At 46.7% G+C, this 24,605-nt stretch overlaps 4 protein-coding genes and 1 long non-coding RNA gene across 9 annotated transcripts; 2 read left to right on the top strand and 3 right to left on the bottom strand.

Annotated features, from left to right (window-relative positions):
• Positions 1-3,045: 3,045 nt before the first annotated feature.
• Positions 3,046-8,993, bottom strand: LOC120663502 (phosphoglycerate mutase-like protein 4). Its single transcript, XM_039942347.1, has 4 exons — positions 8,915-8,993; positions 4,177-4,521; positions 3,793-3,868; positions 3,046-3,587 (listed from the first exon to the last, which is right to left on the bottom strand). Exons 2-4 carry the CDS (start codon positions 4,291-4,293, stop codon positions 3,406-3,408), a joined length of 375 nt encoding a protein of 124 aa, XP_039798281.1. The 5' UTR covers positions 4,294-4,521; positions 8,915-8,993; the 3' UTR covers positions 3,046-3,405.
• Positions 7,506-10,212, bottom strand: LOC120663499 (phosphoglycerate mutase-like protein 4). 5 transcript variants are annotated; one of them, XM_039942339.1, is made up of 7 exons: positions 10,006-10,187; positions 9,559-9,878; positions 9,016-9,078; positions 8,804-8,914; positions 8,549-8,707; positions 8,159-8,234; positions 7,506-7,946 (listed from the first exon to the last, which is right to left on the bottom strand). In XM_039942339.1, exons 1-7 carry the CDS (start codon positions 10,040-10,042, stop codon positions 7,717-7,719), a joined length of 996 nt encoding a protein of 331 aa, XP_039798273.1. In that variant the 5' UTR covers positions 10,043-10,187; the 3' UTR covers positions 7,506-7,716. The 5 variants fall into 5 exon arrangements, with proteins under 5 accessions (XP_039798273.1, XP_039798274.1, XP_039798275.1 ...); XM_039942340.1 differs by having other exon boundaries at positions 9,016-9,066; positions 10,006-10,156; XM_039942341.1 differs by lacking the exon at positions 8,804-8,914 and having other exon boundaries at positions 10,006-10,212.
• A 1,644-nt stretch (positions 10,213-11,856) lies between these two features.
• LOC120663496 (F-box/kelch-repeat protein At5g26960-like) lies at positions 11,857-13,664 on the top strand. Its single transcript, XM_039942333.1, has one exon. It carries the CDS (start codon positions 11,992-11,994, stop codon positions 13,300-13,302), a length of 1,311 nt encoding a protein of 436 aa, XP_039798267.1. The 5' UTR covers positions 11,857-11,991; the 3' UTR covers positions 13,303-13,664.
• Positions 13,665-15,201: 1,537 nt separating this feature from the next.
• LOC120663503 lies at positions 15,202-18,626 on the bottom strand. The gene is made up of 5 exons (XR_005670526.1): positions 17,978-18,626; positions 16,681-16,754; positions 16,500-16,604; positions 16,107-16,392; positions 15,202-15,613 (listed from the first exon to the last, which is right to left on the bottom strand). It is a non-coding gene; the product is annotated as an uncharacterized LOC120663503 (long non-coding RNA).
• An 845-nt stretch (positions 18,627-19,471) lies between these two features.
• Positions 19,472-20,194, top strand: LOC120666716 (NAC domain-containing protein 86-like). Its single transcript, XM_039946631.1, has one exon. The coding sequence runs from the start codon at positions 19,472-19,474 to the stop codon at positions 20,192-20,194; it is 723 nt and encodes a 240-aa protein (XP_039802565.1).
• Positions 20,195-24,605: the final 4,411 nt, after the last annotated feature.

Below are 24,605 nucleotides of genomic sequence, written 5' to 3'. Positions count from 1 at the left end.
ATTGAAAAGTACAAGGCTAGGCTTGTGGCCAAGGGTTATACACAAAAAGAAGGAGAAGATTTCTTTGACACTTATTCACCAGTTGCCCGATTGACCACAATTCGAGTGTTACTTTCCTTGGCAGCCTCTTATGGTCTTCTCGTTCATCAGATGGACGTTAAGACGGCTTTCCTCAATGGAGAGTTAGAAGAGGAGATCTATATGGATCAGCCGGATGGGTTTGTATCAAAGGGTCAAGAAGGAATGGTTTGTAAGTTGTTAAAATCTTTATATGGTCTCAAGCAAGCGCCTAAGCAGTGGCATGAAAAGTTTGATAGAACTTTGACCTCTGCCGGCTTTGTTGTGAACGAAGCTGACAGATGTGTGTACTATCGCTATGGTGGGGCTGAAGGAGTGATTTTGTGCTTGTATGTGGATGACATACTGATCTTTGGCACTAGCCTTAATGTGATTAAGAAAGTCAAAGAGTTTTTATCTCAAAATTTTGAGATGAAGGATCTGGGAGAAGCTGATGTTATCCTTAATATAAAGCTGGTAAAAGAGATCAATGGTGGGGTGATTCTTACACAGTCTCACTATGTGGAGAAGGTGTTAAGTCGCTTTGGTTATAGTGACTATAAACCTGTCTCAACACCATATGATGCCAGTTTAATTCTTAGAAAGAACAAAAGGATAATGCGAGATCAGCTGAGATATTCTCAGATCATTGGTTCATTAATGTATTTAGCGAGCGCTACAAGACCTGATATCTCGTTTGCTGTAAGCAAACTGAGCCGGTTTGTTTCAAACCCGGGAGATGATCATTGGAAGGGTCTTGAAAGAGTAATGCGCTATCTGAAGGGGACAATGAACTATGGAATTCACTACACCGGGTACCCAAGGGTACTAGAAGGGTATAGTGATTCAAATTGGATTTCTGATGCTGATGAGATAAAGGCCACAAGTGGATATGTGTTTACACTTGGTGGTGGAGCTGTTTCCTGGAAGTCTTGCAAGCAGACCATCTTAACGAGGTCAACTATGGAAGCAGAACTCACAGCATTAGATACCGCCACTGTTGAGGCTGAGTGGCTTCGTGAGCTCCTTATGGACTTGCCGATAGTTGAAAAACCGTTACCGGCAATCCTAATGAACTGTGACAATCAAACGGTAATTGTCAAGGTGAATAGTTCAAAGGATAACATGAAGTCATCTAGACATGTGAAAAGGCGGTTGAAATCTGTCAGAAAATTGAGAAACTCCGGAGTTATAGCCCTAGACTATGTTCAGACGGCTAAAAATCTGGCAGATCAGTTTACAAAGGGTCTTTCACGAAATGTGATAGACAATGCATCTATGGAATTGGGCTTGAGACCCACGTGAGTCATTCTATAGTGGAAACCTGTCCTATGTGATCGGAGATCCCGTGAATTAGGATGGTGAAACAAACTAAAGTCTGACTGTGAGAAGAGAACCTTTGTGAAAATGGCTCATTCCGTGTATAAGGTGCATTTCTCTTCTAATCTGTATGGCAGGTTGGTCTATACCTTAATGTGTGCCAGGTGGTTTCTTTTAAACAAATGAGTTGTTTTCTTGAAACAAAGATGTTGTCCTACAGAACATCTGAAAGGAACACACCTATATGAGTTTGACCACTGGTCATGGTCTATGAGAATTGGGTATTCTCTAGAAACTCATGAAGGGCCTGGAGTATGACTTATAAGCTCCAAACCGCGGGGATGCTTTTGCAGTCTAGTACCAGTGTAGGGCTCTGGTCAAACTTGTTTGCACAAAACTGGCAATTCAAGGCATAGTCCATTGCACAGTTGTGAATAAGTGTAGCCTTTGTCCTAGATGGAAGTTCAACTTAACAGTCTCTGTCGAATACTGGTATATCAATGAGAGAATGAGGGTATTTCTAGTGTGGCTTAAATTTCTTGGTGGGGATTGTTGGAGTAATGGGCTTGGCCCATTTATTCTAAAGCATTAAAAGAATTTAAAGCCCACTATTAATGCTAGGGAATCAATGTTTAATTCCGTACCGGGAATTGAGGAGGATCTCAACCGACTTAAAAGGTGGACTTCTTGTACACCACTTGTGAAGCCGGTAAGAGGAGGACGGTGAACCACACGCGCGCGCGCGCTCGCTCGCCTCGCCGAGCCGGGCCGGGCCGGGCCGTGGCCGTGGCCGTGGCCGTGGGCGAGGCGAGGCGCGGCGCGGCCCGGCCGGCCGGACGGGCGGCGCGGCGCGGCGCGGCGCGGTGTGATGTGATGGCTATTTTGCCGTTGACAGCAATTAATCGTGCGATTAAACGTGCAATTAAATCTATAATTAATGGCCATAACCGCATCACCTAAATGACTCTGATGGTGTCCAGGTTCAACGAACCTGAGCACCTGAGTCACTATATAAGGAGTGCCATTCCCCTCATCCATCCTGCACCAGAGCACTGAGGCAACTCGGCTCCTCTCTTCTCCCTCTCCAGTTGCAACAACTGAGTTCCCCAACGCTAATTTCTGCGCGCACAGAATTAGCGTGAGCAGGCCTCCGAAACCTTGCTCGCCTTGAGATCCTGCACGGGATAGGCGGGCAATCAGGTTTTTGGGTAACGCTTTAGCGTGACTGCTCAAAAATACTAAGGCTTTGCCCGATTGTACGACTACTTCCTGGTGGACGAGCCGAACGACTACGTCGATTACATTCTGGTGGCCGAACGACTACGTCGACTACATCTTGGTGACCGTTCGTGGGACTGCACTGCGAACTTCTTCCTGCACCGATTTAGTTCGACTACTTCGACTGAGGACAACCGAGTAGATGTCTACTCCAGTTGGTAACAGCGCAGCCAATGCCTCCGGCAACGGCCCCGCTTTAGGGTACTCCCTGAAACTTTGGTTATTTATATTGTTTATGCTTATATGTGTGATAAGTATAAACATGTTCACATGTTTTATTTTACTCCTTAAAGTCATAGAAATATTGCTAGTTTATACATTTAATTTTGGAATTAAAATATACCGAAAATTGCCTAGATTTCTAACAATTCCAATTCCAACAGCATAAAATGTTCAACAACACGTTTATTATTGACTGCAACATCATATTGATCTCGTTTATTACTACTCCATCCGTTCTTAATTATTAGTTGTTTTAGCTTTTCTAGGTGCATAACAATTGCTATGTATTTAGATATGTTTTATATCTAGGTGCATAGCAAAATCTATGTATCTAGGAAAAGCTAAAATGACTAATAATTTGAGACGGAGAAAGTATTTCATAATAAAAGATAGTGAACTGCTACCAAAGAAACGCGGGAAGACCAACAACACGGAAAACCCTTCGGCTAGCGCGTTCTGAAATCTTCGATGATGATTGTGTTATGCAGAGATCCCGTCGCCCCCAAATGAGTTCTCTAGAAAGCCATTTCAGTCAAGATGGCTGACGTCTCCACACCTCTCGAGGATCCACCGCCCGGTGACGCCGGAGACTCGAAAAACATTCAGTGAAGTGTTAGGAATGTTCCTATGAACGGAGCTGTTGGGTGGATCGGCGTGCCTGCACAGCTCCTGTATGGCTGCACCGTGGGAGACCACCACAACCCTCTCCCCTGTTCATGCAATAGCAGCATAATTAGCGTGGAACCAAATGCTTCAGAGTTGAGAACTTCCATGAGCAGGTATCTACAAGCAGCAGCGCAGTGTGACATAAAAAGTTCAGATTTGTTTAGCCTATTTCAAACTTTGGTGTAGTGTTGTTATCCATAAGAGAATTTGGGAGACTAAAAAAGAATAAGAATGAGGCATGCAGGTTACCAGTGTGTTCTTGGGCAATCTTATTCAAGTAAGAGACACATCGCTCATTTAACTGGTTCAGGCTTTCTCCACCACCCTGAACATGAATACAAAGTGTTGATAAGCTCTTCAGAGTGAAGTTCAGAATTATGTGGGTTTATCGTCGGTGCAAGTAGCCAAGGAAAACTTATCCTGTTTTCAACATCTTCTTCAAAGTTGTAACTAGCAACAGCAGGTTCAAAATATTTATACAGCTATTCATATGGTGTCAATTCAAGATCTTAATAAATATAGACCAGCAGGGCCATTGTAATTTACAAGTGAAATGGTTCCATAACATTGTAGCAGTACTTCAGAAGATGCTGGTTACCATTTCAATCTGGACTAATTAAGTTGTGAATTTACCGGTATTTCTTGGTTTCTGCTCTCAGCAATTTTAGAAATGTCAAAGGCTCTGAAAACATCTGGATATTTATTTACAGCATCATCCCACTTCAAGCCTTGGAGATATCCCATGTGCATTTCTCTCAGTGCCTCATTCAGCACCAACTGAAAAAAAAAATTGAGAAAAGGGGCAAATAGAATGCACAACGCACTTATTCCATTTCCTTTCAGAAAAAAAGAACAGAATGCCCTTACATTTGTTATACCACAAATTTTTGCTATAATTTCTGCAGTCTCAGCAGCACGCTTCAAATCAGAAGAGTATATGGCAGCTGGTTTGGCTTCTTTTGACAGCCGATGAGCCACCTTTTGTAATGGAAAAAAGGAAACTTCAGCAGCAACTCGCGACATGATTGGTTATTTGGTCAACGGTGCTAGTTAGTGCTAGCATTATATTCCTTTGTCGATTACAAGATGATAAACAACTCACTAGAATGCTGATTTTTTTTTTGCATAGCCTTTTGTGTGATTAAGGGAATAACAAGTTTTTGAAAACTAGCTGTTGGACCTGCTCTAGGTTAGCCTATGACCACCAGCAAAAGGGCATGTAGCCTGATGGTTCAGGTTTTGGGTTCTTTTCATAGGAGCGAATGTTTTACAATTTAACGATAGCCGGCCACTACTACAAGAAACGATTTGTTGCTTGTAGCAATGTCCTATTTTTTAGAGACGAGTCAAAAAGTAACCCATTCCTGCAAATGGAGCAGGGTCACTACAAATGCATTTTTAGATGCGAGTGGCGCCATCACCCGTCTCTATAAATGAATTCCATTTTCAAGTGTGAGTGATGGCGTCACCCACCCCTAAAAAGAGAATTTTTAGGGGCGGTTGATGCCATGACTCACCTCTAAAAGTAGTGGCATTTCTAGAGGCGGGTGATGGTCTCACCCGTCCCTAAAATTGTATTTTTAGAGGCGGATGATGGCATGACCGGCCCTGCAAATGGAACCACGCAGAAAAAATTCATAAATTTTTCATATTATCTCGGATGAAGTCAAACTTTATATAAAATTTTAGAGAATGAAGAGATCTAAAACTTTGTAGTGAAAAACTTTTTCATTCAAGGGCATTTAATGGTCCAAAAAATTATTATAAGTTCTCTAGTTATAGTATCTCATATAACTCAAGTCATACTTTGATGTTTTCACAATCTTTACATCTATATACAATGAAATATACTTGGCATGTTTTGGTTTTCTATAATTCATAATAACCATAGTTTATAAGTTTATCATTTTTATTTGTTTTGCTATATGGTTTAAATGAATTTTTGGATAAAATAGAAAAAAAATTAGAGGCGGGTGGTGGTGTCTCCCGCCCTAGAAATGGTTTTTTAGGGGCGGGTGACGCCACCGCCCTTATAAATTAATTTCAGAGTTAATGTAAAAGAATACCATACCCATGGAGTCACAAGTGATTGTGAGGTGTGGTGGTAAGGAAGCCACGCGCGAAGCTAGGTAGGCGGTTCGAATCTTAGGTAATATAAGTGTGCATATTTTGTTAAAAAAATTATATCTCGACACTACAAAGCTAGTGATGCTGGTTGGTTGAAATATTTTTTTTCTTTTTTAGTTTGTTGTTTTCGATTTTTTTATTTTTTTATTTTATAGATATGGATATATAGGTGCGGACCATGACATGACTCAGTCCCTAGAAATCGATTCTTCTACGGATGGGCCACACCATAACATGTCCTAAAAATATTTTTAGGGGCGGGTGTGTTACCCGCCTCCTAAAAATAGCATTTTTAGCTGCAAAAACTAGAGGCGGGTACCACACCTGCCCTTAAAAATATATTTTACCTGCTCTTAAAAATAACTACTGTAGTAGTGGACGTTTTCATCGACAACGAGACACCTATGGTGACTTCATCAATTTTGAGGATTTCCTGATTAGTCTTTGAAGATGCTTATAGAGATGGAGTTCATAGGAGTAAGTGTGCGTGCATTGTGAATATCAGAGGTATACTGTGTAATCGAAAAAAAAACATATGATTGTCATTTTTATTGGCATGTACATCACTAATTCGTAATATGACACTCCCTTCATATTGTAAAGAAAGCCGTTTTAAATTTGTCTTAAGTCAAACATTTTAAACGTTGATTATAAACAATTTTTTTTAGATTGAGTTTGAAAAATATAAAAGAGATCCAAGTAGATTCATTTTGAAATGTAGTTTCATAAAAGTATATATTAACTATATTTTGTAAAATTTTATATAGCAAAAAGATAGTGGTCAAACTTGTTTTTGAAGACCGTGACGAAACGGCTTTCTTTACAATATGGAGGAGTACATTCCATTAGCTGACACCAATACATTTGGTCATAATGGAACATAGGTGATTATCCTCTATTATACTGATGAGGATGCGACATGACGTTCTCACTGTCCTGTACCAATATATTAATTTTAACAAAGTGGTATGATTTGGCGCCACAACTTGCGTCTGCTTATTGTTTATAGTGGCATGTGCTTTGACCCCATCTAGCTATCCTATTATTGCTAACTCATGATGTGGCATATGGTGTTCACCATATTATGTAGTCAATTCAAAGGAGACCAGACCATAAATGTTTTAGTTTCAAAAATAATATTGCAAACTATATGTTATATACCCCAAGTCAAATGTTTCCTGCTTCATGCTGATCTCAGCTACTTCGCGCATAGACATGACTTGGCGTGGTATTTGTTTGATGATTATTTTTCCTAACACAAAATGAGATTCGATAAAAACCAATATGCGTGGTGTTCATGTACCAGTATGCTGTCAAAGCCATGCGTACGGTTATTAAATGTTTCATGGTTGAGCCTATGCCATGTGGGGCCCATTGCCCAGTAAACCAAATTTATATTTATTGAGAGGCATATCAGCTATGTGTTGGGTGATTTGGCTCTCCAGGAATGATATTGTTTTTAACAAATGTCAATCGAAAACTTTTTTACAGATTTTATTCAGGAGAACGTATTGGTTACGCCGTTGGACGTAGTTGCAGCGCAGTGAAGATAAAAAAAAGAGGATGATTCAGGCATGTTGTTTGCTGGAGATGTCGTCTCTTTGTTTCTTCACATCCCATGGATGGCCTTTAATTTTACAGATTGGCTTTCAATAAGCATGCTTCATACTTTAATTACGTTGTAAGAATATGGTGTGGTTACTACTGCTTGTAATAAGGTTGGTCTGATCCCTCCTTAATGAGGAGGGTGAAGCCGGATAATCTTTCCATTATCTAAAAAAACAGCACGTTTGGTTTCTGCGCCAAGTCATCCGACCAAGTTTGTTGTACCAGCATGAGCATGATGACGATTGGCTATTCAAGTTCAACCATGAAAACGAAAGTTAATTGCAGAGTGACGACACTAGAGCACAATTACTTAGTCGCCTTATTCACGAAGAAAACAACAATACATGCTGTACTCGCGCGGAAGAAAATAACATAGAGCGTGCCTAAATCTCCGACGATGATTGTGCCGAGTCCATCTCCAAAAACTCACTACAAGAGTTATGCAGAGGCCCCGTCGCCGCCAAATGAGTTCTCCAGAAAGTCATTTCCATCGAGATGGCTGACGTCTCCACAACTCTTAAGGATCCACTGCCCGGTGACGGTGGAGACACGGAAAACGTTCAGCGAAGTGTTGGGAATCTTCCTACGAATGGAGCTGTTAGGTGGATCGGTGTGCCTGCACAGCTCCAGTATGGCTGCACCGTGGGAGACCACCACAACCCTCTCCCCTGTCCATGCAGTAGCACCATTATTAGCGTAGAACCAAATGCTTCAGAGTTGAGAACTGCCATGAGCAGGTATTTACAAGCAGCAGCGCAGTGTGAGTGTGTGACATAAAAAGTTCAGATTTGTTTAGCCTATTTCAAACTTTGGTGTAGTGCTGTTACCCATAAGAGAATTTGGGAGACAAAAAAGATTAAGAATGAGGCTTGCAGATTACCAGTGTGTTCTCGGGCAATCTTATTCAAGTAAGAGACGCAGCGCTCATTTAACTGATTCAGGCTTTCTCCACCACCCTGAACATCAATGCAAAGTGTTGATAAGCTCTTCAGAGTGAAGTTCAGAATTACATGGGTTTATCATCGGTGCAAGTAGCTAAGGAAAAAACTTGTCCTGTTTTCAACATCTTCTTCAAAGTTGTAACTAGCAGCATGAAGTTCAAAATATTTGTACAACTATTCACATGGTGGCGATTCAAGATCTTAATAAATATGGACCAGCGGAGCGGCCATTGTAATTTGGAAGTGAAATGGTTCCATGACATTGTAGCAGTACTTCAGAAGTTTGCCGGTTACCATTTCAATCTGGACAAATTAAGATGTGAATTTACCGGTAATTCTTGGTTTCTGCTGTCAGGATCAGAGCCCTCAGTAATTTTAAAAATATCAGCCCCTCTGAAAACATCTGGATTTTTTTTTACAGCATCATCCCACTCCAAGCCTTGGAGATATCCCATGTGCCTTTCTCTCAGTGCCTTGTGCAGCACCAACTGAAAAAAAAACATTTGAGAGAAGGGACAGATAGAATGCACAATGCACTTATATATTCCATTTCCTTTCAGAAAAAAGGAACAGGATGCCCTTACATTTGTTACACCGCAAACTTTTGCTATAATTTCTGCAGTCTCAGCAGCACGCTTCAAATCGGAAGAGTATATGGCAGCTGGTTTGGCTTCTTTTGACAGCCGATGAGCCACCTTATAAGTTTCACCAGATTTTTTACAAATATATTATTGCTAAACACGGAACTGCAAACAATAATCAGTTCAGAATTGCGGTTTGAGCAAATGAACCATACCACAAGGGCTTGCTCTCTACCAATCTGATTTAGCTCTGGGTCCATATGTCCCTGTTGAAGGATCTTGATTTCTGTCAGCATAATAATTTTTTTTCCGGGGAAAAAATAACAGCTAATGGAAGAATGGCTACAAGGAGCTCCTAAATCTAGCATTTAGAGTAGTTGATAAGAGAATGCAAAAGGTTTGGCATCCTTTTCCAGCTTCAAAAGTTCAACCAGCCAATATTCAGCATTAAGAAACAAAAAATCTAACAAAATACATTGAAGCCTGATTCATAGGGCCAAGATAGTATTGTTTAGCTAGATGCAGATATGACAAAAGAGACATTGTGCTATGTAGTTAAAAAATGAAACTTTGGAGGACGAGATGGATGGCAGATCAAACCGGCATAAACAAATGCATTAATTAGCATTTGAAGGATGGACAAATTGCCTGCAACCAATCATGTGTGCTTGTGACCCGTCAACAGATTTCCTCTTGTTCGGAACCCAGACCGCAAAATCCAGTAGAAGGACGGCGAAGAATCAGGAGGGGCGACTGACCTGGACGATGCGGGAGGCGTTCCAGGAGGTCTCCCCATGCCGCACCACCACCACCTCCGTGAACTCCTCGTCGCCGCTGGAGGTCGCCGCCGGGGTGGGAGATATGGCTTGGTTGGTGGCGGCGGCCCCTGCTAGTCTCAGCCTCTGCCGCAGCCGCAGCCAAGAGCCACCTGATACACCGCCGGGGTTCACAGCAGCTTCCAGGAAGAAGCCGCCCCGCTGGCCGCTTCTACAACCTGATGCCGCCGGCCACGTCAGATGCTGAACAGATGGAACTGCCAGTAGCATATTTCCGCTCCTCTTCTCAGCTAGCGTGCTTGCTGGCCACCAAAGCGTAGCAGATCGGTCGGTGACTAGAGCATCAGCCACCAACCACAATGGTCCCACCACAATGCAAGCATAAAATCCTATAAAAGAAGAAACTTTTCTTGTAGCAGATTGACTTACATGGCGAGAGAAAACGACTGAAACCGTCGCCTACCATGAGCGCCCAAGCATTCACACAGATTTGTTCCGGATGGATGGATGGCACAGGCAAAGTTGAGGTTATTTGGTTGATAGCGCTAGTGCTAGCATGATAGTCCTTTTGTTGAGTACAGGATGATATACAACTCACTTAAATGCTGACTTTTTTTGCATAGCTCCTGTGTGTGATTGCGGAAATAACAAGTTTTTATGAACACTGTTGAACCGGCCCTAGGTTAGCATATGAAGAACCTAAGCAGCTAGCTCCCACCAGCAAAACCAAAATGGCCTAGATCCTCCGGAATGTTCCAGTGCAGCTACTCACGGGTGTTTCCTCTTCTACAAGCTGTTTTTGTGTGTACCAAACAGGGGCGGATCTAGCGGTGGTCTAGAGGGGCTCGAGCCCCTGCAGACTTCAGACTCACTTTTGGCCCCTCCTACCGTTGGAAATACCATAAAGCTTTCTTTACTTTTCTACAAATTTCGTTGGAGAGGTTGGAGGAGGAAGAATAGGAGGAGAGTCACTCATGTATCATCCTGCTTCCGCCACTGGTACCCGATAAAATGATTGGAAGCTTGCGCTAGACAGATCCCATCCCGCTAGACAGATCCCATCCCATGAAAAAAGAAAGATCAAAGCGCAAAGTTTTGGAAGCCATGTAGCAGCAGGATTCAAAGGATACTACTACAATTCATCAGGCGACAAAAGCGCGAGGTACGAGTACGAAGCGGATCGGGTTAGGCATCTGTTGGAAGAACTGCTAGTAGAGGTTGCCTACTAACAGCATGTACGCAAGGACGTTAATTGCAATTTCAGAGCAGAGAGGGCAACAACAGGCAAGCATGCATGATTACCTCAGTTGCGTATAGATAGGCAGATACCTGGCGGCGGTGAGCCCGGCTGCTGCTGCTCTAGCTAGTCCTCTGCTGCTCTACAACCCGATGTCGCCGGGATCGTGGGATGCTGTGGAGGAATAGGAACAGATGGAACTCACGTGTGTTTAGTTCCAAAAATCAAAATTCCAAAATTTTTTTTCTGGTACCTGTATGGAGACTTAAATCTAGACGAAATAAAAAACGCATTGCGACTGCTGCCTATAAATCGCGAGACGAATCTAATGAACCTAATTAGGCTGCAATTAGACACTAAATTGCTACATCAATGCTACAGTAAACAACCTCTAATGACGGATTAATTAGGCTCATTAGATTCGTCTCGCGATTCACAGACGAGTTCTGTAATTATTTTTGTGATTAGTCTATGTTTAGTATTTCAAATGTAGAAAGATGTCTTTTCAAAGATTTTATGAGAGACAACTAAACACGGCCTCAATCAAGAAATTCTGAAGAGCACGAGACCACGTGCAGCAGTTCTTTTGTAATGAAAAAAAGGAAGCTTCTGCAGCAACTCGCCACACATGCTTGGTTATTTGGTCAATGGGGCTAGCTAGTGCTTTTTTTAAATGGTCAACGCAAGGAGAGAGGATCGCGGGTCTAGTTGTTGGACCTGCTCTAGATTAGCATATGATCACCATTTTTGCTGGCATCTATTCCACCGAAGGGGTTAGAGAAAATTGAAGAACAGGCCCAAGCTCAAACCGGTTCAAACAACGTACAATTTCTTTATCAAACACACCCATTTCCATTTTGATTTTTTCAAACCATATCTTTCAAAAAAAAAATCAAACCACCGCGATCTCGTCGCCTGCGGAGCTCCGGCACAGTGGGCAGTGCCCAACGGCTCGTCCCCCACCTCCCGCTCCTCCATCTCCATGCCCAATCAGTCAACTGCAGCAAAAGAACCAAACAAAATCGCACGCAAAACCGAGCAGACCCACTCCCCAACTTGTCACCCGCGTGGACTTCCCCAAGAAAGCAGGCCGGCCGGCCAATGCAGCTGCGAGGCCAGAGGGGTGGGGCGCAGTGAGCCAGTGAGTCAGCTGCGAGCTCCATCCCGATCTGGCAGCCATGGCCGCGGAGAGCTGCCACCCCCGCGGCCTCTCGTGGCTCGCCAGGTCCTGCATCCCCGCCGACCCCGCCCGCCACATCGCCGTGCCCGTCCCCATCGCTGCCTCCTCCGCCACCAACCCAGCCTCCGACGCTGAGGAGTCCCCCATCTCCGCGCTCCCCGACGAGCTCCTCCTCGAGTGCCTCGCCCGCGTGCCCCGCGCCTCCCTCCCGCCGCTCCCCGCCGTCTGCCGCCGCTTCGCCGCGCTCCTCGCCTCCCACGGCTTCCTCCACCTCCGCCGCGCCCACGGTCGCCTCCGCCCCTGCCTCCTCGCCGTCTCCGTCTCCTCCGCCCACGGCGCCGCCGGCACCTTCGCCCGGGCGCTGCTCCAGCTCGGCCCCTGGTCCCGTCGTCCAGAGCTCGAGGTCGCCGCACTGCCCCTGCCTCCGCCGCTCCTGCATTGCGCGGGCTCCTCCTCCGCGTTCGCGCACGCGCGCGCCGTCGCGCTGGGCCGCGAGGTGTTCCTCATCGGCCGCGGCGCCGCGTTGCGGGTGGACGCGCTCACGGGCGCGGCGCGCGCGTGCGCGCCCACGCTGTTCCCGCGGAAGAAGTTCGCCGCCGCGGCCGTGGGCGGGCGGATCTACGTCGCGGGCGGCTCGGCGCGCACCGCGGCGGTCGAGGAGTACGACCCGTCCGCCGACGCGTGGCGCGTCGTGGCGGAGGCGCCGCGGCGGAGGTACGGGTGCGTCGGCGCGGCTGCCGGTGGCGTGTTCTACGTCGCCGGCGGGGTGGCCGTCTCCGGGCACCCCGGCGGGGACGGCGGGGCGCGCGCGCTCGAGGCGCACGCGTGCGCTGGGTCGGTGGACGCGCTGCACGTGGCGTCGGGCGCGTGGGCGTGGTCGGCGCGGCCGCGGGCGGTGCCCGGCGGCGGGTGCGTCGTGGGCGCGTGCGGCGCCGGGGACGGCCACCTCTACGTGGTGGCGAGCCACGCGGTGGACCTCTCCTTCTGGCGGTGGAGCGGCGGAGGTGGCGGCGCGAACAGAGGAGGAGGAGGCGCGTGTGGGTGGGTGGCGCTGGAGGCGCCGCCGGTGCCCCGGGGCTCCGTGGGTCTGGGCATGGCGGTGCGCGTGGCGATGGCCGGCGTGGGCGGCGACCGGGTGGCCGCGGTGGTGAATGTGGCAGCAGCCGTGCGGGGCCACAACGCGGCGGGCGGCGGCGCAGCACTGGAAGGGATGGTGTTGGTGTACGACATCGGCGGCGGTAAGTGGAGCCGCGCGCCCGACCTGCCGCGGGGGTTCCGGCGGGCCGCGTGCGCCGCCGTCGAGTGCTGACAGCTGACACTGACCTTGTTGGGGATGTGAGGTCCTACAATTTCAGTGACATTTTTAGTTGCTTGGATTGATCGTTGATGCGATGCGAAGCAGCAACATCATCATCATCATCATCATCTTGTGGATTGCTGTTGAAAAATCGATTGAAGTTGCGATTTTTTTTTTCAGTTGAGCACTAGCAATGTGCTGCTCGCTACTATTTGCCTGTCTATACTTGGTTGGCCCAGTGTTAGTTGGACAGCCGGGCTGCGAAGGACTGAATGCTTGAATTGTGCATCACGCTTGGAACCTTGAGATGATCGATCCCATGACTCCGGTGCAGTCAGGTATCTAGCACTAGCCCCGTAGCAGCCAACCAAAGCAAGATCGAGGAATTGATCGTCCAAGTTCCCATTCATCTCGATGGTATGAAGAGCATCAGCAGTAGCTGAATTCTGCTGAATCTCGTCTCTGTTTTGTATACAGAGTTGCCACCGCTGTTGCCCATGGGGCCCGTGTCCGTACCGTACGCATGCCCAGCTCAGTTTGAGGCTTGGAGAGCAGCAGAGCAAGGAGGTAATCGTCAAGAGGCATGCATAGGATGCCACCACACCACATGATTCATGGCGCCAGAACCGAGTCCTACACCGAAAAGTAGCCGCCCAAAGCGATGATGCAAACCGCCGATCCTTGCCTTCACTCTGGAAACAAAATTCTAGATTTCACAAAATTTAAAGTTTTTGTTCTCGATCGAACACACGAAGCACGAAACCATGCAGTGCAGCAAACTCTTCTCCCTCTCTCCATTCAGACGTTCTATACAGCAGGTGAATCCCTTGACCTCCGCCATTGACAGACCGTCACCTCAGTCTCAGTGGCGGAGCCACCACTAGGGCGAGCCCGGGCAGCCGCCCTAGGTGCTTCTCGACGAGATCCAAAGCATACTATTAACAGCAAAGGTAGCGGAGAATAAAAAGTAGGATGGATCTGAGGAACATAAGAAGAACAGAGGAGAACAAGGAATTAACTTTCAGAGGACAACTTACTTGAGTAAAGAATAAGAGTTCATATAAGTTGTTCGATATCCTTCCTCCTCATATGCACTCAATATTTTAACTAGCGACTCTCTTGCATTTATATGGGTTGGGCTTGATACGTGCGCGCAGGCACATCTAACAAACTCATTCGCTGCCACCAAAACTAACACTAGGCTTTCTGGTGGGGCTGTCCATAGTAGTAGATGCTTCCTCCGGTTCGTGGGTGCTGACAATATCCCCCCGTTCTCTCCGACCGGGGCTCATGACGGTGCGATGGCGCCTCCCTCCCCCGAACGCGAGGACGACGGTCATCTACTGCCAAGAGTTGCGAGACTCGGACTGGGCCAACGCCAATGGAGCACTACACGAGAGGACTTCGTGATCTCGTGGGCCGTCCGGTCGAGTGGGCTGTAGCCTCTTAAGAGGTTCAGCCTAGCCCTAGCCCAACGCTGCGTCTTCTTGCCACCAGACGCCGCTGGCGACTTTGGCAGTTCACCATCCACCCCCTGCCTGCAGTCCCGCTCAGGCACTCACGGCGACGCATTGCTGTCGTTGCACGATGGCGCTCCGCATCCGTCCGCCCGTCCTGCAACCCCAACTCGACACCCGCCAGCCGCGTCAACGGATCTTGTGCACCGCTGCCGCGGGCGCTTGCAATCGGGCAGCAATCCTCGGCGCATTACTTTGGCCGTGCGAAAATTTTGAGGTAGAACTCCGCCCTAGGTCATTTTTTGGGCTGGCTTCGCCACTGCTCAGTCTTCTTCCTCACTTCCTCAGTGTACCAATTAGCACTTCATCGCTCAGCGCCATACCAACTCACTAGTGGATGACGCGCGCTATCGCGCGCGAACCTGGAAAACGGCCATTACCTTGTGGAACAATCTAGGCATCAACTCGGTTAATAGAAGTGTGGTTAACAGATGGAGCAGGTAACGAACGCAGGTGACATGCTATGTGCAAAGAGAATTGTTGTGGAGCCAAATACTGGTCAATGAATGTAGGAACATCTATTACACAGCTAGGTATATTCCTTCGTTTGTTGTGGTAGTGGCGAATGAGTAAATAGAGAATCGTTTTCCACATTATAGCAGCTAGTGTGGCCACAAAGAGGGAGATGATAAATTGCAGTGGTTTTGAAAGAAGGTCCTCTGATGGTATTGCAATTATAAGGCTGAGTAAGGAACCCAACAAAAGAGCCCCTACTTCAACTGCAGGAACCTGAATTCTACCACCAGTTAGCATACCAATGGCTATTTCGCCTGCTCGATTTCTTTTTGGTCGCCGTTGCATCTGACCTACAAGAAGTAAAATAGATTTAGGAGGAAACATTCAGTTTCTAATGGTAACCGTAGCTCTCACTCTGGCTTATGGTAATTTTGACTGGGTTTGATTATGTACCTCTAAGCAGGTAGTAACCAGCAAAGGAAGATGTAGTAATATTATTCGAAAGTATGCAATTATGGCACAGGTGTTTCTGTAACAACCATCTTAGTTGCAATGTAAGCAATGGAAGTTAACAGGCAATTGCTATTCTAAGACCTAGGTAAATAAGAAAGTAGCATGTTTACTATAGTTCCTGGAGGTTTACTGAGCATGACTATATACCTCTAAGCAGGAAAGGTATTTATAATGCCAGGATAGAGAGCAAATAATTCTGATAATTCTAAGTAGGGCATTTGTCAATCCTACTCTGTGATTGCTAGCTAATTATCTGAATAGAGTAGGGCGTGTGGGATTTGCTAATAACATACAATGTGGCAAGTTAAAAAAATTATGCAAGGCACATACCAGTGAGAGTTGTAATATGAGGACGAGTAGAAGGAGCTTAAGCAGCAGGTTCTGCATCCTGAAAACAGTGAGACTTCTATGAAAACAAGAGACATATTTATAGAGCCCATCGATGCCTGCAATGCCCCTAGGGAGCCCACAACATCCAAATCTGATGCCAAACTGGTGCAGGCTTAGTCTCTGAATGCACTGCAGCAGCCATTGTCGTCCAGGGGTGGAGAGCTAGCTCGATCGCGAGTGGATCAAGGATTGACCAACATGTATGTATATAGGTGACGACAGTGGCCTACAAGATTTGTAATGTTAGTCAAGTGCAATAGTTCAGTTTTTTTTCTCAGGAAAAAGTAATGAAATGACTAATCTATAGGTTAATAAAAAGATCAGTTTCAGTACCACAAATGGGAAGAACCACGAAATTCCAGAACCACTTTGCCGAGCTGCAATTGTTGTAGGGCCTCCCAATGATGGAATCCAGAAAAATCCTTCAGTCAACAGCCCCTTCATGTCATTGAAGATAATCAGCCCAAAAAAACCACTTAATCAAGCAAGCTTCAAGGGGTTGGACTTAATTTACCTCATTCGCTACATTTGAAAGGGCTTGTAAAGGCCAATCCAGACAGGTATTGTTGGCAGTGTTGGAAAAACATCCTGCCAAAGAAAGTATAAAATCATGATAATATAAAAAACACAATGGGTTGTAAGGCAGGGACAAATTCTATAAAAAACAATATACACCACATAAAAGTATTCCGTTTTAGCATCAGAATTATCGAGCAAGTGCTTGCGGATCCGCTTACCAAAGGCCTACCACCCAAGTCGACATGGGTTTTACGGAAGGCCTATGATTTCTGGATTACTAAAGGGCCCAAAGAAAGGTTAAGGTCTTGTTTCAATACAGAAATGTACATTGTGGCTGTTAAGTCTGACGGTAACTAATAACCGTCATGATGAGGTACGCTCTACGTACTGATCTGCAATGAGATGAGGCCAATAGCAAAGCAACTAAAGAGAAAGTAAAAAGGGTTACGTCAAGTTGTAAAGTTTTAAAAGTGTAAGGTGAGATCAAAGGGGAGAATGTTAGTATTGATCTCCACCAGTTGGCCCAACGACAACTGGGCCCTTGACTCGCGTCCTGATCGGGGACGCCCAGCCCAATAGACGGCTGGTGGGCCCCCGTCGCGCAGTGCCATATATAGAGGAGGTGGGGACTACGGCACATGACACGAGGTTCCGCCGCCGCTACAGTTTCCACCGTCCAAAACCCTAACCCGATCTAGAGGGGGCGCTGCTACGGTGGGAAGTCCACCGACGCCACCATCCTCGCCATAGCGAGGACGTCCTCGTCGACGAACGTCACTGCGCGCCACCGGTGCCGCTCTCTACGACTCTGGCGACCCACTGTGTCAGCGGCCTTCAACGACCACGACTGCGCAGCGCCGGCACCAGCCACCACAACGCATCTACACCGCCCGTCGCTGCCTATGCGCTGCCTCCATCGGCGAACGAGGCCGCACCATGGAAACAGTAAGGTATTCCTCTTGGCAAAGTTCGTCACTCACTCGATCTACCACTACGCGATCCAAAGTAACGCTAACAGGAAATGGATAAGAGGACAAAATTAAAATCTGCCAGGATAAAGATGTTGCAACCTTACACCGGAATCTAAGTACCAAGATTAGAAGATGAACTCCTTTTGCTTGCAAAGCCAATAAGAAATATAGCTAGCTCTAATCTTACTAATCTTTATGGGGAGCTACCCCTTTTGCGATGCCTTTTTGTAATCATCTTTTTATTTGGATGCATGCATAAACTGAAGCTTCTAATACAGATGTTAACTAAATCCATACTGCTGAGACCAATATCAAGATTACCTGTCTCCTTTTTCAATAGGTAATCCGTGCACCATGAAGGAAGTCAGAGTTTGAAGCGGTTGTCAACCTCCTCTCCAGAAATAAGAGTGGAAAGGGAAAATAAAAAGAAGAAACAAATGCAAAGGATTAAACCTTGTATTCAAGCAATTGGCAGGAGGAGATTAAATATTACCGTTAAATAGCAATCATCCCAAGAAATTGGGAATGAACCTCTAGCTGAACAGAACTGAGGCAGTGTTTCAAACCAATAAGACACATACATCTGACTCCCCTCCGAATACATCCTTCCCAACCCAACCAGCTAAAGGCAAATAAATTTATATCCTAAGGGAACTCACATGGAAAGGCAAAGAAAATTATATGAAGATAAATCAACAATAACCATTGGCAATGATAATGAGGCGACAAATTGCAGAGCAACGCATGGAGCAGCCATCAAAGGGGGGATAATGAAAACAGATTTAATCTAAAGATGCAGGCATGGATTTAGAAACAAACCTGACAAACTAAATCAGATGTGAACATGCATTGCTATCTCCCTAAACAAAAGGACAGTGACCAAAGAAATCAAATTAGATCTAGATTCAATCAGAGACAACAGCCAACAATACGATAACCCAAAAAGGAAGAACATAAAGAGAATAAGAATGGACAAGAGCATTCGATACCATTGGGTTGCTAGCTAGTGCAGGCAGCCGGCATGTGTTGACCAACGCCGCCGCCCGCCGTCGCAGCAGGTTGTGGCTGCAGGCCTGGCCGCGCCTCCTTCCGACTTCCAGTATGCAGGCCACCGCGCAGACAGCTATCGTGCTCGACGTTTGCGCTGCCCGCTCAGCCGGCCCACACTGCGCCGCCCCTGGAGTTCGCTGCTGCCTGCCTCAGGGTACCAGCTAGGAGCTAGGGAAGGGCCACCGCGCGCGGTCGGAGAGAAGATGCGGAGCTGTGTAGTGCCGCCGTCGTTGCGGCCTAGGTGCGAGGGCCGGCGCTCCACCACCACTACCTGCACGCGCGGGCTTGCGCGCCGCCGTCCCCCTGTTGCCTGCGCTAGCTCCTGTCTTGCGGGGAGTTGAACAAGGCGGTGGCGAGCATCAAGCGTCCGCCGCCGGCTGCTTGAGGGAACCAAGTTGTGACACGCGTAGGTCTCCATGGCATCAAGAAACCTCATCTCGAGCTGCAGACACTGCCACACTGGTGGTGGGGGCTCTGACAGTGGTGGCGGCGGCGATGCCGTAAACCTCACTTGAGGCAGCGCTGCGGCGGTGGTCGGGCAGTGAGACGTCATCGGAGTCGGGTGCTGCCGAGGCCTCCACATCGCCGCCGTCGCAGTCAGTCGGATTCCGACCAGCAGTCAGTCAAATTCCCATTTCACCAATCCGACCGCTCCGACTTGTGGCCGCGCCTATAAATCGAACCCGCCTCCCCTCCATTGCTCCATCGATCCCTCCCATCCATCTCTTCCCCTTTCGGCGCCGCCGTCTCGTCTCGCCGATCGACATGGCGACGCCGTCGCTGGGGCCGGAGATCTTCTTCCGCGGCTTCCGCTTCGACCCGAAGCCGCTCGAGGCCGCCACCTACTACCTGCCGCAGCTCCTCGCCGGCGCGCCGATGCACGAAACCGTCCGCCCCTTCATCCACCACGCCGACGTCTACGCCTGCGAGCCCGGCGAGCTCGCCCGCCAGTTCCGCCCGCTGCCCAGAACCGGGCACCGCTTCTTCTTCACCCACTGCAAGCTCCAGCAGCCGCACAGGGCGGGGAAGGCCAGCAAGGCCACGCGCGCCGCCGGCGCAGGGTCGTGGCACTCGCAGAGCGTGACGGACATCGTGGACGGCAAGCAAGTGAAGGCCGGCGAGATGAGGAAGCTGCGGTACAAGAAGGGCGGCGCGTACACGGACTGGCTCATGGACGAGTACTCGTGCTGCTTGCAGGACGCCGTCGTCGGCGACAGGCAGTACGTGTTCTGCAACATCTACGTCTCCCCGAGGGCCGCTCCAGGCTCCGCGGCGCGCCAAGAATCCGCTGCCTTCTTCGCGCCACCTGCGCCCGTCGTGATCGCGCAGGCGCCGCCGCCGCCGCCCAAGAGGCCAGCGATGAAGGCCCTAGATGAGGTGGTGCCGACCGCCGAAGCGGAGGAAGCGCCTGCAAACTCGATGATGACTGACGACGAGATGGAGCAGCATTTGCTCTCGTTGTTGGACGACGATGATCATATCTTGTAGCTTGTAGTTGGAATAGTATGGCGACATTCGCAAAATTTACAGAGGGTGAAATTCTATACCATGCTTCCTGAATGTAACAACCTGTTGTATGCTGAATTCAGTTTGGTCATTCTTGAGGTAGTAATTGTATTTTCAAAACACTCTTGAGGTAGTACAGGAGAGATGATTGATGTTTATATGTACTTGCAAGCTCTGATTCCAAATTGTTTGCGCGGGTCAATGGCTTCCCAAGTTCCCTCCTCCATGGATTGGATGAATCTAGCCAGAGGGCCAGACACAGATCAGATGGCACCGATATGGCCGATTTTTGGCGGTTTTTTCTTTTTTATATTTAAAAAAAATTAAAATTTCAAAAATATATGTCGGTTTTGGAAAATTTCAAAAATATACCCCGGTCGCCCTATGGGGGGCGACAGGGCTCAAATGTAATTTTTTTTCTTCAAATTTGCAACGAAGTCCCTGGAGAAAAAAAAAGATGGGGGCCTGTCGCCCGTTGGGGGGGCGACAGGGTCCTGTGTGGCCAACAAAGCCTATTGAATTTCATAAAATTCCTCCAGCGTCCGAAGATTTATTGTGATATATTTGCAGAAGGATTTGGAAATCGAGTTCGAATTATCATGAAATTTACGGAAGGTGTCGGATGTCAATTTTGGTGGGCGATGCGGCCTCTAAAGGATGACACTAGAGAAACTACTTTTCATGTGATTTCGAACTATAAACTTTTTTGTCAGCGCGGATGTCTGGTAGATGCAGATTTCACAAACCTATAATGATTAGAAACTAAAAACGAGATCTCGAAGCAATTCGGACGATTTCGATTATCATTTATTTGTACTTATTAGTTACTTCTACCAATAGAGCTTAGAAGTTCGAAGTAATAATTTCTTGGTTGATTTTATCCTTAACCATTTCTTTTTTTTTTGACACGAGGAACTCAACATGAATCCACTAATTGCTGCTGCTTCCGTTATTGCTTAAACCCTGGCCACCATTCGCCGCCATTCCCTTTGTCATTTGAGACTAAAAATTCAGAAAAATAGAGAGGGGTGACGAGAAGTAATAATGTGAACCACCAAATTTTACATCATAATACAATGATAATGAAACACACATCACACATGCAGTGGCATGTCAGAACCCGTTGCAAACTACGGTAAACAGATTCCGGACTAACCTAACATGCCTTAGGTAATTTAAAAAAAACAGAATAAACACAATGATGCAGCATGTCACTAGCACTAGGGTAGTCCTAGTAGCCGTACCCCCACGTAGCAAACTGTGTTGAGCCTTCTCCACAGTATCCACCCATTGCAGGTGGTGCAGGCGGTGGTGCCGGAGGCGCATGGCCCTTCTTCTTGTGACAAGGGCAGTTGCAGTAAGGAATAGTGCATGGTTCATCCTGTGAACCGGCTGCATTGCTGGTATCATCAACTTCGTCGTCTTTGTTAGCCTCGCTCACTTCCTCATAATGGTTCACCTTACATTCCAGATCAAAGATCTTTATCTGGAGGTACTCGATGAACTCCTGAACAGAATCAATTGGTGCAGGATCTACCCACCTAGTAAAACCACAGTTTTCTGGAGCATCGGAAGACTGCAAAACAAATTCCAGGTAAGGTGTCTCCTTGAAGATAAAGAAATGAAACAACCAAGTATTACCCATGCGTGTGGACATTTAAAGAAACGCCGACCGCCATCCATCCCGTCGGTGCACATCTGCACTAAGCAGTCCTCACCATGTCTGCATTTTGGCCACGGTTCTCTACGGTTATCGTATTGTCGAAGAGGAGTTTCATTGGTAAATTCACTCTTGTGCTGTGGCAGAAACTCAAACACTGGTTCCGGAAAGGAATCAGGTCCAAGAGGCCCCTCCCATATTATGGGGTCTCCCTTTCTTCCCCCTTTTCCTTTCCCAAAACCATAGTAATTCTTCCCGCTAGACCCACCTCCAGACATTGGGTATACAATAAGCTTTGGTGTTTAAGTGGTGCTGGGAGTTCACAAACTGGTGAGTATTTATAGGCGCACAAAGGTCTGATAACCGGAGTGTGGAGTGTAAATGAACATGAAAAGCCTATAGTATTCGCACGCTCCACAGCGCTCACTCGTACCACTTTAAACATGGACACGACCTCTCGTTGCTCTTGATTTGTACCCTCGCACGCTCAACACCGCTCACTCCTCCCACTTTAAACAACGACACGACGTCTCACTGCTCATGACTTCAGCACTTGCACGCTCTACAGCGCTCACTCGTGATTATTGCACTGCCCCGACATATCCCATCGCCCGGAACACTGCAGGGCACCGGCCTAATCGTCATAATTTCACTACTCGATGCATCTCTGTGCATGCAGACTCACAGCACTGCATTACTGCCGCTCGGTCGATCGCGCCTAGATGCCGCCTTCCCCACTACACGCCACAGACCTTCGCTGTAGAATGACAGGTCCGTCGTCCTCGCCAGAGAGAATGCTTTGAAGGTGAGCTGGTGTGGTTGCCGTGTTGTCACATCTTTTTGAAATGTTGGAAGAGCACTGCTATTAGGTTGTCGTCTTTTGTCACGTATGTCTAGGCAAACAATGCGACATTTGGGAAACCTGTGATCGCCGTGCTGAGCTTTTTAGCAGCAGACCCTGATGTATTTCTTAGTTCTTAATTCTTATCGTTATATTAATGTGTATTTTTTAGTATTCTAGTGACATGAAAAGCTCCGAAAATATTAAGGAAAAGTTCAAAGATTTCATAGACTCCCGGCTACAACTGCAAATTAATGGTAAAGGCTACAACACACAGAGTTAAGCTTTTAACTTAAAACATAAACAACTAATTGCAGTGGCATGTGCACGCGACAAGATAATTTCTTGTTGCATCTAAACCTACCATGCCTTATGGAATGTAAAATGCCGGGATTACATGGTACTACTCTACTGAGTGCACCTAGGATATTTGCCCTTCCTAATTGCTTCGGGCTCGGCTTCCTTCGCACGGCGTGCCCTCTCTCGCTTTCTATCCCTGTCAGCTTCACGTTCGGCCGCCGCCTTACGATCCACCTCCTCCATCCTCTTGCGGATCTCTTCTTGCTCTTTGTTGCGCTTCTCCTCTTGCTGCTCCTCGTGCTTCATTCGGCGCCAACGTTCTGCAGCCCATCTTGCTTTTTGTTCCACAATGTCCTTTGCCTGCTGCGACTGCACGGTGTCGAACCACTGCATAAAATCACAAAGAGGCGGAGGAGACTTTGTCCAACACAAGTTAGAATCATAATTCAATGTTAGGTCATATAGAAAAATAGCGTATGTTATCCTGCTACCTTGGCCCGGTCTTTGCCATATCGCTTAGGTGGATCATATTCGTAGTTCTCACACATAAAGAACCTCATGCCGTAGTCATCTCCTAAAACCTCAGATTGCATGAACTTGCATAACGAACCGCAGAAGCACATTGGCACATTAATTCCTTTGGGTACGGTGGCTTTACACTTGCTCCACGGAATGTAGGTTGATCCTGACGAAGACATTGGCGCTATAGTGTGGTGCGCCAAATAACAAACCATAATTTAAGCAATGCACATATCGTATACCAAATCGATGCGTGAAAATATAGGTACTGTTATAATTCTATTGTCTTATACTGCAATATCAATAAGGTACTATCATAATTCTATTCTAATGTATAATTATTTTATTTGAAAAAGTCTGTAATAGTACTCAAATTGTAATATAGTTTTTAAATATAAAAAAGAAAAAACTATATTTTGAAATTCCAAGCCCACACGGAAGGCCCAAATTCAAGGACAGGCAAATCGTTACAGCAGCTACTTGTTTTGGCCCAGGCAAATATGTATAGCTAACTATATTTGTAGCTCTTTCCAAAAAAAAAACTATATTAGTAGCTGCTGTACACCTACTCCTACTATAGGAGTCCTACATCCGTCCTTAAAAGGCTTAAATACAGGACGTTTAGATAGATAGAATGTCGATAGATCATCAAATTCACTTCCAGGAGTAGCCGGTAAATTGTAGCAACCAGCAACAAAGAAGACAAAAAAAAAGAAAAAAAAAACCCGTGTCTATCTTCTTTTGACAAAATTGAAAAACTTGTGTTTATATTTTCCTCTTCACTTGTTTCAATTCAGTCTTCTTCTTGACTACTCCGCCTGGCCAGTACTGAGTGGTGTATCGATTACCGCCTGGCTAGTACTAAATGGTGTGTCATTTAGTATCGGTACTAAATGTGCCACCTGGAAAAATGAAAAAAAATGACAATTTTGAGAGGCCGGCACATGTGCACTGTCAAGTCACAAGAATTTTTCACACGTAAATGCTCATGCGCAGTTGCGAGGATTTAAATCCACTACTTTCGATCTTACGCGTTATTTCTTTACCATCCCACCTAGCCATATATGTGACTA

Source organism: Panicum virgatum, chromosome 3N (assembly GCF_016808335.1).
Source record: "Panicum virgatum strain AP13 chromosome 3N, P.virgatum_v5, whole genome shotgun sequence".
Lineage (NCBI taxonomy): Eukaryota > Viridiplantae > Streptophyta > Magnoliopsida > Poales > Poaceae > Panicum > Panicum virgatum.
This window is presented reverse-complemented; position numbering and strand designations above follow the sequence as displayed.

Coding starts and splice junctions, on each gene's coding strand:
- LOC120663496 (XM_039942333.1), top strand. CDS start 11,992: ATGGCCGCGGAGAGCTGCCACCCCCGCGGCCTCTCGTGGCTCGCCAGG.
- LOC120663502 (XM_039942347.1), bottom strand. CDS start 4,293: ATGCACATGGGATATCTCCAAGGCTTGAAGTGGGATGATGCTGTAAAT. Junction 3,869..4,176: donor GCAGAAACCAAGAAATACCG/GTAAATTCACAA, acceptor ATTCATGTTCAG/GGTGGTGGAGAAAGCCTGAA. Junction 3,588..3,792: donor GATTGCCCAAGAACACACTG/GTAACCTGCATG, acceptor TTGCATGAACAG/GGGAGAGGGTTGTGGTGGTC.
- LOC120666716 (XM_039946631.1), top strand. CDS start 19,472: ATGGCGACGCCGTCGCTGGGGCCGGAGATCTTCTTCCGCGGCTTCCGC.
- LOC120663499 (XM_039942339.1), bottom strand. CDS start 10,042: ATGGTAGGCGACGGTTTCAGTCGTTTTCTCTCGCCAT. Junction 9,879..10,005: donor CAGTCGTTTTCTCTCGCCAT/GTAAGTCAATCT, acceptor TTTGGTGGCCAG/CAAGCACGCTAGCTGAGAAG. Junction 8,915..9,015: donor GTAGAGAGCAAGCCCTTGTG/GTATGGTTCATT, acceptor GAAACTTATAAG/GTGGCTCATCGGCTGTCAAA.